Raw genomic sequence first — 18638 nt, 5'->3', positions numbered from 1 at the left:
CAGAGCCAACAGGAGAATGTTACAAAGGGGCATATCTGAGCTCAAGGAGAGAAGGAATGTTCCAATGGCACTGGCTGAAGGTGGAATGAGCGGCTTCCGGAGATACGAATTCATTATTGGAAGTATTCCAATTTTGGCCCGATGATCCCTTTGGGTGATGGTGTAGAGGGAATTCAAGCTATAGATGACGGGCTTGAGTGAAGACTGAGACATTTGGATTCTTTTCAATACCAGGATTGTATGATTCTGAATTACCTAAAGGATGCCAGATTCATCAAGGGTCTATGTGTTAGGGTGGCTTTGACCAAAACTGGGTAAAGACGTTGGGATCCCCTGGAGGTATGAGGCATCTGGAATCATGGCTATGGGATAAGGCAATATTTTATATCTCTGACCTTGTGTACTGAGCAAGGTCACAGCCTCCATCTTTACCTATTAAGCAGAGACCACCTGCAATGACCTGCACTTCCTTTGCCTTAGAATGCTTTTCACCTTCCCCGTTTGCTATATAAGATCTATAAAATTTTAGTACTTTTCTGGACATCGAGAAAAGATCCAAAATGCCTAGTAAAGTCTGCATCCTTCATTATTCTCAGGTGGTAGATTGGAAACTACCAAGAACTCACAAGAATAAAATCTAAACTCCCAACCATGACCTTGGTCTGCCTCTGCTTACGTCTCTAGGCATTAGCTCATGTCACTCACACCCCTGCTCATGGTGTGGTGCGGGCCTTCTGAGAATTCTGGGAAAACACCATTATCACAATCTGCAATTATCCTAATTACTTGCTTGCTTATTTAGTTCAGCTCCTTAAAAAAACACATAGGTCTGTATTGTGCACTGCTTGCTCTCCATCCATGTTGAAATTAGCACTCAGTAAATAGCTGTTGAATAGATAAAGGATTCCCCCAGACAAGAGCAAAAGCTGCAGATGTGTAGCAGCGATGCACTAGCTATTCACTACACCTGACGTCCTTCCCTCTTCTTCCTTAGTGCTAGAACACATTTCCCAGCCTCCCTTGCAGTTGGCCGTAGCCAAGTAACCAAGCGCTGGCCAATGAAATGTGAGTGGAAACCATACAAATATATACACTTCCATGCCTGAGCCATGGAAAACTCCCACCATACAGTTCTCTGAGCCCTTTCATTTTGATAAAGTGGTAATCTTGGAAGACATTTGTTGAGCCACATGATGGAAGGAGTCTGGGTTCCTGGGTTACCACTTGGAGGTCAGCCATGGACAGAGCCATAACATCTGTTTTAGGTTCACATATTTGAGAAGTAAATTTCTATCACAACTGAGCCATTTTATATATATATATATATATATATATATACACACACACACACACACACACACACACATATATGTATACACATATATATGTGTATATACATATATACATACACACACACATATATGTATATTATATATACATATATATATGGTTTATTTGTTACAGCAGGTCATACTTAACACAAATGTTGAGCAGATTCTCCCCTTCTCAATGGTTACCATTCCTCCCCAAGTCTTATCAAAAGATGTGGGTATCATGGTGATAAGTTGGGATCAGATTCAATGGTGAGGAGACTGCTTAATATGCCAGCTGGGGTTGGGGCTACCTTATGACCCATATGTCCTCATGAAAATATGCGCCCTTGACCCAGGCTTGAGGCATCACATTTCCTGACTCCCATGTGACTCTTTCTGAGTAGATGATGGAGTGACCCCAGCTACTGCTGGCCCCACTGCAGCAGACCCCAAAAGGACACTGCTACAAAGAGCAAGTGCTGGCACCATGACCTTCTGAATCCTGGTTTTCCAGGGGCCCATATCCTGGCTTGACTTCCTAACCTCATGGCCTCAGTCACTGGTTTTAATGAGTGCTTTTAACCAAACATAATTTGGAGTCTTCAGGGAATACGGGGCTTCTTTGCGGGGTCCTTGGAACCACAGGGTTTGGGTAATTTTCAACAGACATTCCATTTCTAAAGACCCTCATACAATTCCAGGATCTTGGAACTCAGAGTTGAGAAGGACTTCAGGAGTCATTGAGCCAAATCTTCCACTTGGAGCACAATCCTCCCATAGCACCCTAAGGATGCACCATCTGTCCTCTGTTGAACATTTCCAATAGAGAGGGTCTGTACCTATCAAGACACCTTCCTGTTGTGACCTCACATGGGCTTCTCCGATACTCCCATTCATTCTGCTCCATCCTCCATACGACAATCCTTCAGGAATTCACCTTACCCCTCACAACCCTTCCAGACCCCAGAGCCTTTCACTCTTTGGTTTCCAAGCTGAGCTTTGTGCAGAGGCAACAAGGACCCCAGAGGAGGGTTAAGGGGACCAGGTGTGCATATCTCTGACCCTCCTCCCCCAAACCCCCCTGTCAGTCTAAGCAGTTCATTTCCTTGATGTAAAAATGTGACTTGCAGACCATCTCGCCATCCTTTTCCTCTCACCTCAAGCAGTAGATGTAAATCGCAAGGGACGCAGAAGCCAGATAGCAAACAGGATATTGCATTACAGACGCTGCTGCTCAGATATCTGATCCTGACTCAGTGGCGGGGCTGCGCTGGGGAGTAGCTCGTCACCTTCCCCAGCAGCCAAGTCCGTCACACTGACCCTGGCCCTCGCGGCTTCCTCCGCTCAACCTGAGCCCTGTGGCTTCTGCCTGCCCAAGCTGTTGGGCTGTTCTGCTGCAGCAGCAGGAGCAGGAACTTCGGGGTCTGAAAGACTTGGAGTGAAGTCTCAACTCTGCCCCTAACTAGGGGTGAGGTCGTGGACAAGATACAGTTTCTGCAGGCTCATTTTCGTCCTTGGAAAATGGGAAAGCCAACCGTGCATCCTGCCAGGCTGTATGAGAATGACATGAGACTGTCCACCCAGGGCACAAGCACAGTGCCTGACACACGGGGAGCCCAGGTTGCTGCTGCTATTATTACAAGCAGCACATCTGCTGGGGAGGACGGACACCGCTTTCATTCCACTCTCACTGGTCTGCGATCCACTCTCCTGGCCTAAAGGAGACTCGGAAGCAAAACTCTGCAAACAAGGATGTTTGGGTATCACCTGGAGCAACTGGCATTTCTTTTGTGACCCAGCTATTCATTCCTTTTAACCAGAGCGATGGGGTACAGCACTCCCACTGCCAAAGTTCAGAGCCAAGTGAGCTGGTACGGGGCCTCTGAGCACCAGGTACACACGGAGACAGTGACCCTGGGGCCCCCGAGGAGTGATCTAGGAGCCCACTCCATACTCAGACCCAGGCTTAGCTAGAACTTGCGGCTGGGGTTAACAGCACTGTCATGCAAATAATTCTTTACACCTACTCTAAGTACTTATTATGTGCCAGGAACAGGCCAAGTATTTCATGTGGGTTATCTGATTCCCCTTCGTTCTAGCAACCCGCCAGCAGGCCATCACATCACCCGAGAGGAGTTCAGATGAGGGCAGCCTCTCTTTCAGGATGGGGCAGACAGCTTTGTTTAAGTCCTGGAGAGAGGCTTCTTGCAGAATGAATCATCCGAGCTCTTCCCACATCTGCTAGTTCATTCAACAAACATCTGCAGAGGGAACACGGCATCCTGGGTCACGTGTATGCATGTTTTCTTCCAGAAATGATGAGAGTGAGCTGGGAGTACTGTTGGGGGGCTGTCGTGGCCCTGCAGCATGGCCAGGTCCTGGAGGTTGGCCCAGCTGAGAGTATGCATGTCCCAACAGAATTGCAAGGGAGGTCAGCAGGGTATCAGGTCCTATGGCCAAAATGTGTTCCAGCCATGCATGATTTTGAACAAAGTTCTTCCACAGGAGACTTCTGAGACTATAAACGTATGGATATGCCTGGAAAACCTGCATGAGCAAGGATAGAACGTGTGGCATGGCCCAAACTCATTTATTGACAATGTCCTTCGCTCACGATGCTTCTCTGGAAATCTACAGAATGTTCTCTGGAAATGCTTCTCAGCCACATTGTGTCCTAAACTCTGTGGCTGCTGGAGGGAGAAAGTTGGTGGAGCTGGGGCCTTCCCGTAAGAGTTTGGTGGTGATAAGTAAGCCACAGTCATGTTCTGACCACGGGCACTCTTCTGCAGACAAGGCCACACTGTCTGCACCCCATCCATCCTTTCTTGAAGTTGCTCACTCTCCCTATTCCTTCTATCACCTTCCTCTTCATCCTCTTCTCTTATAACCACTTTTCTTCTCTTCCATAAAAATAAGGATCTTTTTGTTTCTACAACATTTAGTGCTTTCGATAGTGCAGAAACTTCTTGGTTAGGATGGGGCAGGGGTTCTCAATTCAGACTGCACACCGAGGAAACTTTAAAACCAAAGATGTGCCAGCCCCACCCCACATTCATGAATTCAGAGACTCCTGGGGGTACTGCCAAGCAGCTGGGTTTCGCAAAGCTCCTTGGGGAGTCTGCGCTGTCGGGCCTGAGAACCAGTGATCTAGGGGACATCTCTATTTCCTCTCCCCATGTCCCTGGGAGCTCATGTATTAGGAACTTCTGCTCCCTTTGAAGCATCAGGAAAAATTCCCTCAGCCATCTCTCCCTGCACTTTACCTAAGAGAAGCTCACCTTCCTAATGAGATGGCAAGTGTCTGAATTCCACTGACCGCATTTCTCCAGAGGTGAGCTAATGCATTCTGCATCTCCTCAAATTTGGGACTTATGGAAATCCAGCTAATGCCTCCATGAAAATTCATAAACTGGATGAAGGTTACGGCCAAGGTGTTCCTCAAGCCACAGAGATGGTTGTCCCATCTCTGATGGTCCCATAAACAAGGAGGAACCCTTACTGGGGACCCCATGTGACAAGGCAGCTGCAAAAAGACACAGCTGAGTCCGAGCAGAGAACAAACTGCCGTGGACATGGCCAGGCCTGTCTGCACCCAGGGAGCCTGACAGCAGCATGAAACCACGACATCTTTTCTCACAACAGCGTTCAGGCTTTCCACATCTCTTCCAGCAAGAGTTCTGCCACGGGAAGCACATAGGTGTTTTGGAGCCGAGACTCCAGTGGATGCTTCACCCTGAATTGGGACTTGCAACCCCATGTGAGGGTGTCCCTGTGTCATCTCTTAGAAACTCTACTCCCCCAGAAGCGTCCTCTGGGGGAGGACATGGGAATCAGCCTCTGTGTGACAATGTCACAGCACAGTAAGACTGGAGGCCCCAGAAAATCCCTAAGCTGTGGCCTGAGGCTTGGGACACCCTGTGGAATAACAGTTACTTCTCAAGAGACCAGGCAGCATCACTGAACTGAGACTCTAGTCTAAGCACGGGGCAAAGCGCAGCAGTGAGCATGGGTGGAGGACAACTGACAGCACTTGCTGGAAATCACGCTCACTTGCTTTGGATAAAGCTATAAAGAATGGGGGAAAAGCTACCCTTCAGTGTCCCAAAAGACATATTGATTGTTGGGACCAGATGTCATGCCCAGGATCCCAACTTTTGCCCCAAAAACACAAGAAGGGGAAACACACTCAACTCCATGGGTCTGCAAATGCACAGCTGACCTGGGAACCCCTCCATCCTCCTTCCCAGTTCTGAGCCATGTCAGTTCCAGGACGCAGGAACGCCCAGAAAAATCAAAGATTTCACCATGAGGCGGAGGGCGGGAGTCATGTGGCTAACACATGGGCATTACTAAACACTGGGCTTAATATAAGGAAATAAAATCTCTTTTTCATCAAAAGAATAAAGCGAGATCTAACCTAGAGAGCACAGACATCCCTAATTGAGGCAGGGAAATACAGGATACCCAATTAAAATCGGAATTTCAGATAATCAACAAATCATTTCTTAGTGTAAGTATCCCAAATATTGCATGGGATATACTTATGCTAAAAAACAAAAATTTTTTGTTGTTTGAAGAGTTTAACTGCGTGGGATGCATTTTTATGCACTCAATTGGGCAACCCAGGCAGGTCCCCAAGTGTCCGAACACGAGCAGAGCTCACCTGATGGCTTCTGCAATGCGGGTACTCTCCTTCCGCCGGTCACTGGACAACCGGCCAATTAGGTAGGAGTAATCCAGGCCGCTGCAAAACACACTGCCTACTGCACTGAGGAGCAGCAGTTTGCTGTCATCTGTGGATGCGTTGCAGAGTGCTCTCCGGACCTCCTTCATGATCTGTGGGCAGAGATGGATGTGCGGGGATGTTAAGTAGCTATCTGGAAGCCAGGGGCTTCCAGACGAAAGCCTGCCAGAGGTCTTGCCCCTGAGGATAGAGGTAAAGCTGTTCTTCCTATGTGGGGAACCTCCCCTGAACACAAGCCACATCCAGACCTAGCAAAAAAACACCAAAGCCAGCGCTCACCTATGTCCTCCCCGAAGAAGGCACAGAGGGTTAAGAAGGTGGCAGTGGGGTCACAGGCTGCAGACTTGGAAGCCTAGCTTGAAGCCCATTAATCCCTGGTGAATGTTGGCACATCTTGTTCCAGCATTTTCTTGTTTAGCCCTTTTCAATGTGTGGTGGTAAAGTCCTGTGCACAGCCCAGGTGAGGTATGTTAGCTATCTCTAGAATGTCGATTTGATTAAACTCTTGCTCATCCTTACTTCAACTTACCCCATAAAATGTTCAAGGTGCTGAAGAAAACAACTGTCAAACACAAATTCTGTATCCAGCTAAACTATCATTCAAAAGCAAGGGTAAAAATTAGGCATTTTTAGTAAAAGAATGTTTACCACTCTTAGACCCTCACTGAAAGAACTAAAATAGGATTCACTTCAAAGAGAAAAAAGCAAACTATATTCAGAAAGAAAAACTGGCATGCAAGGAATGACAGCCAGCAAAGAAACTGGTCGATGTACTGATAAATCAATATAAGAACTGACTATAAAAATCATCATACTGATATTGACTAACTAAGGGTGGGGGTTGCACATGGTAGAACTAGGGTCTTAGGCAGTAATATTGTGTCAGATGAGAGGAAGGATGGCTAGAGTAAGAGCATGCCTAGGTTACATGTCTGGGAGTGGTGGAGAGTTAATGATGACATTTAGGCTTTGCTATGTGTACATAACTTAAGGATAGCTTCTTAAAAGTAGATCATGAATTACAGTGAATGGAGAGGGTGAAATAAAGAAAGCTCAATCACTCAGTCCAACAGAAGTCAGGGAAAAAGCAAAAATCAGCACAGAAATTATACGGTAAGAGAGAACAAAGCATGCACTTGTCTGGGTGGAACTGAGAGTCCGCTGGGGGAGACAATAAGTGAATAGGCTTGTAAAGGATCGTTACTAATTATTCAATAGGCATAATCATAGGATATAGTGTGGAAATATTGTGAGAGTATTGGTTTTTAAAATATACTTTTAAGAGAACCCCTCATTGATTCAGCGCTTAGAGGTTCCAGGAATTGCATCAGATAATTTCCACATAATACTTTATTCCAAATGAAAACCCTGGAAGATAAGGAATTGCATTCCAATTCTGCAGCTGAAGCAAGGCAGACTTGGAGAGGCAAAGGAGGTAGCCCATGGTCACTAGCAACAGGCAGAAAACCATGATGCAAATCTCACCCCAACATCTCTTCTCTTTCTGCTACTCCATACTGTAAGATGACTTAAACAAATGGATTAATTTTAGTGGAAAACAGAGGGCTAGATACTCATTTGAATCAAGAATCTCCTGGCCTGTGCCCTGTGAGGACTGAAGTAGCGTTTTCCATTCGAACAGGGTATAAGCCACAGGTATTCATTTTGAACACCAAAAAAAGCTAACAGGTCACTATCTTGTGGGTCCTTTAATCTATCTGCCTCCAGAAATAGACACACTCTCACCTACATATGATCTCTATTTTTCTGAGAGGCAAATAAAAGAAAACCCTGCTGTAAAGACATGATTCTACACATGACTCAGAGAGTGGCCTCTCTGTCTGAGGTCACACTTACTTGTTGATTAGTAAAAACAAAACCAAACAAAAGAGCCACCTCCTTTGTGAATTAAATGGAAAGCAAATTTGTGTCTTACTGATACAACAAAAGCACAAACTACATTTTTTAATTTAAAAAAAAATTACATCTAGTCAGTATACCGTTCCTTTGCCTTTCTCGTGTTGATAATCCAATTTGAACTGACGGCTGAGGTTTCACCTTCTTGAAGGATCCAAAATTGTATAATGAAACTGGTTTGTTTAAAGTAAAATGTTCTAAAATTATTATACTCTTTTACTTTACGAACAGAATATACCGCACCCATGTAACTACCTCTCAGTGGTCACTGACTAGCCTATAACAGACCCGTCCCCTCAGAGGCTCCCAGGTATGCTCCCAGACCGCTCTGCATTTTGAAGTCCTAAATCTGTTTGGGAGATTTATTCCCCTTGTGATACACGTGCTAGCTGCTACTTGCTCCTGCTGTTAGTGTCTAGTAGAGAAAGAACACTACGCCCCTGCTCCTTCCAGCTTCTGATCTGCCATGGGCTGGAACCAGATAACCAAATCCATTAAAAATTGCTGCAAAGGGGGAGGAGACCAGGCTACCTCTGTCCACTTCATCTTTACTTGCTGAACTCAGTCACCCAGAGTCCATCTTAACTGTGCCCACCTTTTAAAAGGCCTTCCCAAAGATCCCTCACTAAATGCAAACTCTTCCTTCTCCGGATACCCCAACTATCTTAAGTCCCTACTCTGACACTTCTGACAAACTCCCTTATCCTGCCTCTTATCTGATTTAAATCTGTGACAGGCAGCCTCTTAGATGACCCTCTATGATTCCTTCCTCTGGAATGCATGCCCTGTGAAATCCCCTCCCCTTGAGTGTAGACTCGACTTAGTGATTCACTTCTAACCACAAGAATAAGGCAAAGTAATGGGAAGTCCCTCTGAAGAGGAGAGTAGACTACAAAAAGACAATAGCTTGTCTTGACTGTCTTCTTTAGCTATCTCGCTTTCTTGGAGCTCTCCATCTGGGGGAAGCGAGTGGCCATGTCATGGGTAGCCCTCAGGAGAGACTACTCCATAGCCCTTGGGGAGTAGCCACGTGACAAGGAACTGATGTCTCTGGCCAGTGAGGACCTGAGACCTGCGAGCAGACACTGGGCAAGGTTGGAAGTGGATCCTCCCCCATTGAGCCTTCAGTGGAGGCTGCAGACCCAGCCAACACCTTGACTGCAGGCTTATCAAGGACCCTGAGCCAGAAGCATCCCGCTGAGCTATGACTGAATTCCTGATCTACAGAAACTGAGATAATAAATGTTTGTTGTTTTGAGAAGCTAAGTTTAGGGCAATTGGTTATACAGTAACAGATAACTAATACAATCCCTAAAGAGCTAAAATAGTATTCTACTCATCTGAATAACCCTTGTAACACCTAGTCCAGAAATGTGTACATTATAGAATTTAATAAATGTTTATTAAATTGAGCGAATGGCACGGTATTCACCTCCTCAATAAGTTTATAGTCTAATGGGGGAATCAGACATTTAATAAACTACCACACAAATCCATGTATGTACACTGACAATTGTGATAAGTTCCAGTGGGGAGATAAGTTCCAGTAGGAAAGCGTATGAGATACATGACCTGATCAGGGAGGTGAGGGAAGACTCTCCTCCTGTGGAAGTGGTGGTTGAGCTGAGATCCAAATGAAGAGCGAGGGTCAGCTAAGCAAGGAGAAAAGGAAGGTTGCTTTGGTCAGAAAGACAGGCATGTACAAAGGCCCTGGGGCAGCTGCAAGCATGAAAGAAAGTGAAGGTGACTGGAGTACAGAAGAAGAAGAGTGGTATGTGATAAAACTACAGTGATCAGGACCCACTGACATACTTGGAGAGAGAGAGAGAGAGAGAGAGAGAGAGAGAGAGAGAGAGAGAGAGAGAGAGAGAGAGAGAGAAACTTGATCAGATTTGCAGTTCCAGCAGATCTCTCTGCCTGGCTTTTGGAGACTTGGTTCTGGATTACAGGGTAGGAAACACTAAAGTGGGCAGACTTGTTAGCAGATTATTACAATAGTCCAGAAAAAAATAGCCTAGTAGTTTGGACTATAAGGATTATTATGGAACTAGAGAGAAGGAAACACAGTGGAGAGCTTTTCAAGAACTAAAGTTGAGGCCTTGGGGATGGAGCAGATATGGGGGGTCTGACCGAGCATGTGGGAGGTATGGCCTCTGCACGTGTAGTGTGCGCCCATGGATGGTGAGCTGCTGAAGCTGGGAGCACTGCAGACAACTGGGCGCTGAGTGAGGGTTTGGAGTCCTCTCCTTATGGATAAGTGAATGAGCTTTGAATCACCAAGACTTTGGGCTATCTATTTTGCTGGCTCTTTCCTTAAGGGGCATTTTTGTTATTCTCCTGGTTCTTTGCTCTATCCCAGACAGGAGAAATAATACAACGTACCCGCTAGCCTCAGAATCTAGCTAGCAAACCCAGTAATGTATGAGTTCCTGCCTATAAGGCCAATGTCACCTATCCAACTAGAAAAAGCAATTCAGTTCTGACCGTGAAGATGGCCCCTTTCCAGTGCCTCCATGTATGAGCAAGACTGAGTCTGCTGGTGACCATTTAATCGCTTCTGTTTCATCTTAACAGTGACAGGAACATGTATTGAACACCTGCTTTGTGCCAGGTATGCTGTGAGCCTCTCTGCAGACAGTAGCTCTAATCCCACAAGCAAGATGTTGTATAATTTCTATAAATGAGAAAACTCAGAAAGACAAAGTAACTTCCTAAGGTAACAGAAGTGGTCAGCTGGGGGAGGCAGGATTTAAACCCAGGTGTGCTGGATTCCAAAATCTGTATTCCTCCACTCACACCACCTCTTCATTTTAGTCGGATCGTTCTTTTGGGGCTACTTTACCAAGTTAGCTGGCTTATCCATATAGTCAATCCACTTTGGTTATTGAGACAGCTGAAAACACCAGATGAATATTTTTTCCCCACTTTTCTCCTGTTCTGTTACAAACAGACGCCAATTAGAAGTGGACCTCTAATTAACCAAGACCACATCTCAGGAGGTAAGAACTTATACACCTTAAATCAGTTGGATGCAACACATTTTCCATGATGAGTGGGCAACAGTTAACATACAAAGCTGCTCCAGAGAGACAGAATGAACTAGAAGCCTTCATATTTATTCACTTCATCGAAGGAAAATGCTGTGTCTTTTTAAAGCAGGCTTTTAAAAAGTAGTGACAGAAAAAAACCCCAAGAATTGGCCTCATGTATTTGTTTCGCGATGAGCTCAAAATAACAAGGTTTCCACGTGTATAAACATGTGAAGAGCAGCCTTTGGGGTAAACCACAGGCTCTGATGTCTCTGAATCCTACACAGAGGTCTGCACAGCAGAGACTCCCACGGTGGTTCCTGTAGGCAGAGGAGGGAGAGACGCCCGAACACCATGCTTTGAAGAGGGGCAACAAACAACCACCAGCCCTACGAACTGCACAGGCTTTAGCCACACCTCTCCCCTTGCAGGTTGGCAGCGTTCCTGACTGTCACACCCACAATCCCATAAAAGAGCTATAGTCTATGTAAATCATCATGATAAGACATGTGATTACAAGTTCAAGGACACAGCACCTCCCACCCCACCCAACTTCCTGGGCCTCCCCAAGTGTACTGGATACATTGGGCAATGCCAGGCCATCCTACCAATCCCAGTCTGGTGGGCGGCCACTCCTCCCCTCCAAACAGCTCTGTGGTCTTCATTGCTATGATGGATAGCAGAGTGCAGGATACTGCAGGGACAGGAAAAGGAGGGTTTAGAGTGAACTGTCTTCAGTGGGCCAGACACTGGGCTGAGTGGGAGAAACAAAATGGCAGGCAACAATGGAACAGCCCTCACTTCCTGAAGCTTACATTCGGCGAAGCTATGTGACCCCAGGCCTGTTAAGTTCTCTAAGCTTGTTTTCCCATCTGTGAAGATGTGGATCATAATAACCCTACATCAGAAGGGTACTGGTGGGATGAAATGGGAAAAATGCCACCCTGCCCCAGGTCGGCTGAGTTGGAGAGGACTGCTGGGATGAGTGTTTCCTACATTAGCACCATCAAGAAACTCTTTAGAAAAGAAATGATTTCACTGACCTCCCAAGGACTCCATATTTTGAATGACATTATCTAGCGAATTGCATTTAGTATTCACTGTTTCCCTATTCTATTCACCTAAGACATCAGTATGATTAGCATTTAAAAAGCAAAAATGTAGAAAAAAGATAAACAGGACTTCATTAAAATTTTTAAAATTGGACATCAAAGGACATTATCTAGAAAGCAAAAGGACAATGCATAGAATGAAAGGAAGTGTTTCTAATCATATATCTCATAAGGGTATAGTATCCAGAATATATAAAGAACACTAAAAACTCAACAGTAAAAAACACACCCCAATTTTAAAGACAGGTAAAGGACTGAAATAGACATTTCTCCAAAGAAGATAAACAAATGGCCAATAAGCACATGAAAAGATGGTCAATATCATTAGTAATCAGGAAAGGACAAATCAAAATCATAATGAGATACCACCTCCCACCCACTAAAATGACTATAATAAAAAAGATATAATAACAAGTGTTGGTGAGGATGTGGAGAAAACAGAAGCCTCATACACTGCTGGTGGGAATGCAACACGGTACAGCCCCAGTGGAAAATAGTCTGGCAGTTCCTCAAACAGTTAAATATAGAGTTACCTTATGACCCAGTAAGTCCACAATTAGGAATACAAGTATATCCAAGGAAACTAAGAATATATGTTCACACAAAAACTTGTACACAAATGTTTGTAGCAATATTATCCATAATAGCCAAAGTGGAACCAACCCAAATCTCTATCACCTGAAGAACTAATTGACAAAATACGACATATCCTCACAATGAAAAGGAATGAAGCACTGACTGACACCTGCTACAACAAGGATGAACCTTGAAATCATCATACTAAGTGAAAGAAGCCAGCCACAGAAGACCACATAATGTATGATTCCATTTATATGAAGCATCCAGAATAGGCAAATCCAAAGAGACAGAAAATAGGCTAGTGGTTGCCAGGTGCTGGGTGGGGAGGGAGAACAGGAGTGACTGCTCATGGGTATAGAGTTTACTTTGGGGCAATGAAAATGTTCTGGAATTAGTGGTGATAGTTGCACAACTTTGTGAATATACTAAAAATCACTGAATTGTATATTTTAAAAAGGTGAAATTTATGGTGTGTGAATTATATCTCAATAAAAAGTGTAAGTGAGTGGAGTAAATATAATTCCATCAAAAACAAAGACATTGGACATGTTTATTGTAGCCTAGCTGGAAAATCCCAAGACGTGATTGGATTCTGGGGCCCACCCCTGACGAAGTCTATGACCCTGACCGGTTGACTGAATCTGTTTACCAGGGTCTTCATCTGTAAAATGAGACAATAGCGTTACCTGGGCATAACGATCAAATGGATAACGTATGTAAAGTGATTAGCGAATTGTGTCCTGTAGGTGTGCGTGTTTGTGTGTGTGTTGACTACTTTCATCAGCTCCCTGATGAAAGAAGGAGAAAGCCAGTGCCCCAGTCTGATGAATGAGAGGCCCTCCCCAGACTGACCCTCCCCTCCAGTCTTTGCCCCCTTACCTCGGGGGTCAGCGCATTGTTGTCTGAGGTCTGACTGGACAGCAGGATGTGTGTGAAACCCTCTTCCTTCCGCACGACAATGTCCCGAAACCGACAGTTGCTTTCGTTCTGGCGGACGCTGTATCTGAGCCTCTTGTCAAAGACATAGTCCTTCTCGGCTTCTAGCTTCCTCTTCACCGTGCTGTGCATGTTTAATCCTCCGTTGGTCAGAGCAGAGCCTTCCAAAATCAGATAAACCAAGTGAGAAACCAAACCAAGACAGAAACACTTTGCAGCGAATGTTCAGATTTTCACTGGAAGGGTCAGGAATGCTGGGACCCCCACGCAACTCTCCAATCTGGGTGGTAAAAGGTCTGGGCCTTAGTTTCTAATATGTCCAAATTCAGAAGAGGACAGACAGGACTCTCTGGGAAAGGCCCCATGTGATCCTTGATTCCCTCTCCCACGTGTCTGCCTGGAAGCACCCAGCTTCTGCTGGAACACCTTCAGGAAAAAGGAAATGCTGCTTTTAAAATGTATGGACACACACACACACACACACACACCCTGCAGCTTTATTCATAACCACCAAAAATTGGAAGCAACCGATATATCCTTTAGTAGGTGAATGGATAAACAAACTGTGATCCATTCATACAATGGAATATTATTCAGCGATAAAAAGAAGTTAGTTATCAAGTCACGATAACACATGAAAGAATCTTAAATGCATATTGCTAAGTGAAAAAAGCTAGTCTGAAAAGGTTACCCATTGCATGATCCCAGTTATATAACATTCCCGAAAAGGCAAAAGTATAGAAACAGTAAAAAGATCAGTGGTTGCCAGGGTTCAGGTGAAGTTAAGAGGAAGGTGGAAGAAGGGAAGCACAGGGAAACTTTTTAGGACAACGAAACTATTCTATATGATACTATAAAGGTGAATATGAGAAATTAAGCATTTCTTGAATCCCAAAGAACTTTACAGCATAGATAGTGTACCTTAAAAGTACGTAAACTTAAAAAAAATTTGAAGAAACAGGGGGAATCCAAGGATGGAATGCAGCATGTGATAAAAGCATCTAACTGCATTATTACAAATGTATGAACAAGCTCACTGAAGGGGAGAGGGGGAAGGTGCTGACCTAAGAAACTTTTATTTTGTCCAGGCAAAACAACCTGTACAGAAGCACCATATTCCAGTTGATAAAGTTGATTCCCATAGAGGCAGGTACAAGTTAAGAATATCAATACCAAAATACGCATATGCTGGAATTGCACAATTAAGTGCACGGCAGAGGGTAGCAACATGGTTTCTCACTGTTGGAGTGAGCATTTACAGATAAGCAAGGGAGGAGGCTAGACTGAGCCATGTGATAACGGATTAGAGTTCAAGACATTCATTTGAACTCATGTTTAGTTTAATACAGATACAGAAGGTTCCATACAGAGATAGTTGTAGATGACTGTATATATAGAGGTTAGTATATATGTGTGTGTTTCCTTGTTCTGTCAGCTGAAAGGGTCCAGAATCAATGACATCCCAATAGAAGGGAGCACCCCTAGGGCCCAGATTTGGTTTCTGATACCATTCTCAATAAAAGGAACCAGAGCTTCCTGGAGAAATGGCTGATTCTAGGACTGGGGTAGGACACATATCAGATAAGCTTGAAGTGGCTGAAAGAAAGGAAGTACTAAACCAAATTTTTAAATAACCTTCACAATGATGGGGGTATGTCAAAAGGACACACGAGCCAACTGTAAGAGGTCCCGATGGAAAAGGGTGGAACAGTCTGAGCAACAAAATAGAGTAGTATTGCATTATAACTGAAAGCATAAAATAAAGATCCCTGAGGCCATACTGATACAAACAAGTACAGAATAAATGGGAGAGAAGAGACAATTCTCCCATGCACAAGAATTCCAGGTTATGCAGACACTGCCCTCAGGGAGATGAAGCGTAACTCCCACTCTCTACATGTGGCCTACACATAGTGACTTCCTTCCAAAGAAAGCACAATGTGGAAAGTCGGGGGCATGTGGGAGAGTAACGTGACAGTAGTGAACCCTGACTAGGGCAAATGGAGAAGCCAAAACCCCCTCAGCCAGGTGAGCAAGGTCAACCTCAACAGTGGTAAGTCATGGTGATGGCATGCGCCCTTGATTATGATGTCAGAAGGGCACTTCACTCTGGGGTCGTCCTCTCAAAAGCCCTCATTATGAGCGCCAACATAAAACAAATCCAAATTGATAAGGCATTCAACAGGATGCCTAATGAGTACAGTTCAAAACTGTGAAGGTCATCAAAAATCGGGAAAGTCTGAGAAATGTCACAGAGGGACCAAAGGAGACATGAGGACTAAGTGTAACGTGGGGTCCTGGATGGGATTCCGGAACGGGCGTTAGATTAAAACCAAGGAAACCTGAGTACCGTCTGGACTTCAGGTCATAACAACATGTCGATTCTGGCTCCTCACTGTAACAAATGTACCATACCAATGTGAGATACCAACGATAGGAGCAGCTAGCTGAGTGTGGGTATCATCTTCCCCTTTGCTCTGTAAATTGAAACCGGTTCAAACAGTGAAGTTGACTGTAAAGACTACACTTGAAAATCAAGTGAATAATAACTCTTTAAAAACACAGCACACTTCCCCGGCGATTCTGACAGGCAGGCAGGTCTGAGAACCTGGCCCAGTGGTTCCTATGCTGGAGCATGCATCAGGGTCCCCTGGAGAACTGTGAACAACCAGCCTGCTGGGCCCGCCCCAGTCTGCGGCCACTGCTGCAGAGACTAGGGTTTGAGAACTAGGGCCCGACTACCCAGGGATTCGCCTAGGTGTGAGCAGGCTTCCCCAAGCCCTGTGCTAGAAGGCTGATGAAAGTCTGAAAATCTTGCTGAGCTCAGCATTTCTGCTGGGGAGGTCGGGGGGGGGGAGAAGGGGGATGTGACTGCCCCCCCACCCCGTGCAGGATGGAGCGGCATCTCCAAGAGGCCCACCCTAAGCTGCAGTGATGTGGGAGGGTACAGGGAAACACAGAGAAGGACTAACTACTGGCTAAGCGTTGTCAGAATCTTTCCTTTTGTTTTTGGTAGGGAAGGGAAAGAAATCACTATGGAGACTGAAATGCTGCATCCCAACCTGAAGCTGGTCCCCTGAGGCCAAGCCTGGCACGCGCCCCCACCCTCCTTGGGAAAATTATTATGTGGACAGAGTGGACCTGCCCTGGTTGTGAATCGTCAGAGAGCAGCTTATGAGGATCAGATGGCATAACATGTTTGAAGGACCCAGGATATAGTAACTAAAGAGTCCCTGGTGGCTCTTACTCGCTTTGCAATCATTACAGCCTGGCTCAGCACAAAGGTATTCCTGTAATATTTACTGCGTGAATCCTGTCTCTCCAACAACACTGTAAGTGTTCTGAGGGCAGCGTCAACTGTCCCACACAATGCAGCTCAGCAGAATACCATACACCTGGAACTGTTCCTCGGCCTCTGGAGCCTTGGGTCCACCTCTGGGTGGACTCAGGTCCTTAACTAGCAATGGAGGTCTTGGACTCTCAAGAACCAAGCCCAAGGCAGGGACCAGGAACTGCTTCACTGGGCCCCTCATCCCGCCTGCCAGGGGCCCACGCCGGTGAACACTCAGCCACGAAGGGGCACAGAGGCACAATGCCCACACCATCCGACCGCTTCCAAGCCTCCTCATCTCATCCTTTTCCATTACTCAAAGCAACGGGGCTTTGTCAAACACCACAATGCAGATAAAGTGATTCACTGAACTCCGGAAAGTAAGCAGGAGCATTTAATTAAAAGACTCGTGTAAAGGGAACTGTTTCTTCAGGGTTAACCTCAAAACCTCCTCGGAAGGGCTTCCTAATTGGAGCTGGCCACGGTGTCTGCAGCAGCCCAGGTAAATCCGTGCCGCGGTCCTGCCGGCAGAGGTTAGTGCATTGCGGAAGCTGCTCTCAGCGGACACTGGCTCTCGCCCGGGGAGAAGTCAGAAGCTCAAGGCGCTGGTACATCAGTGCTTTCAGGGTGGGGAAGATCTGAATGAAATCCCCCTGCCCCCCCCCAACAGCATCAAGGTGCTCATTAACAATTATACTGAGGAGGAGGACGTGAGGGTTACCAGTTTTGAGCAGCTCTACATATTGTCTCTAAATTTCTCAACAGTCCTGTGAAACTGCCATTGTGAGTCCATTTTGCAGATAAGGAAAAGTGAATAACTTGCTGGAAGCCACAAAGGTTTTGAATGGTAGAGCCAGACTGAAGCCAGCTGTCTCTCATTAGATTCATACATTCATTCAAAATCTATTTATCACCTCCTATGGGCTAGCTATCATACTAGATGACGGAAATGCAACAAAAAGAGAAATAAGGTCCTTGCCCTCATGGAGCTTGGTTGGGGTGGGGGAGATGGAAAGTAAGCAAGTAAACTAATACCTAACATAATTACAGAGGGGAAAACCACAGGCTGACATGATAAAGAATAACAGGGAGAGGGAACTCTGTGAATTCAAAGGCTTTATCTCTATCAGGATGCTGGGATAGGGTCTCCAATGGTGACTTGGAAGATGCACCATCTCCTGACCAAGGAAGGGAAGAGAGACTCCTTAGGGACTGAATTCATATCACTTCCATTTGCATTACATCCTGCTTTTGATTGTAAGTGGCTAAAATGGGTCCTGTGTTTTAGGAGACACGGAGCAAAGTCCCCCACCCCCACCCCCGAGCCCATCAGACTAAACTCACACTGAGCTTCCCTCAAGGTCTCTCCTTCTGGGGCATCATACCCCCCAAAAGACTGTGACAAGCTTACAGGGAAGACGCCATGGGAAACAGAACACGCCAGAAGAATGGAAGTTGAGGACTTTACAGCCAGACAGTTATAAAAATCCCAACCCTGCGTTTGTTAATTGGGAGAAGCTAGGGAGTCACATGAGCTCTTGAGCGTCAGTCTCCTTGATTATTAGCTGGGCTCAACAGTACCTGCTTTTCAGGGTTGTTTTGAGCTATTTTAATTAAAGACCTGATATGGGATTAGCAAGTGCCCGGCTCATCCTAGGCACTTCATAAATGTTAGGT

The 18638-nt window shown here is 45.5% G+C and overlaps 1 protein-coding gene across 2 annotated transcripts in view; it reads right to left on the bottom strand.

The window, feature by feature from the left end:
• Window positions 1–18638, bottom strand: part of CDYL2 (chromodomain Y like 2) — a 163463-nt gene that overhangs the window by 14837 nt on the left and 129988 nt on the right. For both annotated transcript variants that reach the window (XM_019711013.2, XM_074314532.1), the window contains 2 exons: window positions 13574–13791; window positions 5977–6149 (listed from right to left, as the gene is read on the bottom strand). In XM_019711013.2, the coding sequence (XP_019566572.1) occupies window positions 5977–6149; window positions 13574–13791 (391 nt within the window). The remainder of the gene's footprint in view (window positions 1–5976; window positions 6150–13573; window positions 13792–18638) is intronic.

Source organism: Rhinolophus sinicus, linkage group LG11, assembly GCF_036562045.2.
Source record: "Rhinolophus sinicus isolate RSC01 linkage group LG11, ASM3656204v1, whole genome shotgun sequence".
NCBI classification, from domain to species: domain Eukaryota; kingdom Metazoa; phylum Chordata; class Mammalia; order Chiroptera; family Rhinolophidae; genus Rhinolophus; species Rhinolophus sinicus.
The sequence above is the reverse complement of the archived record's forward strand: the minus strand, read 5'-3'. Positions and strand labels throughout refer to the sequence as shown.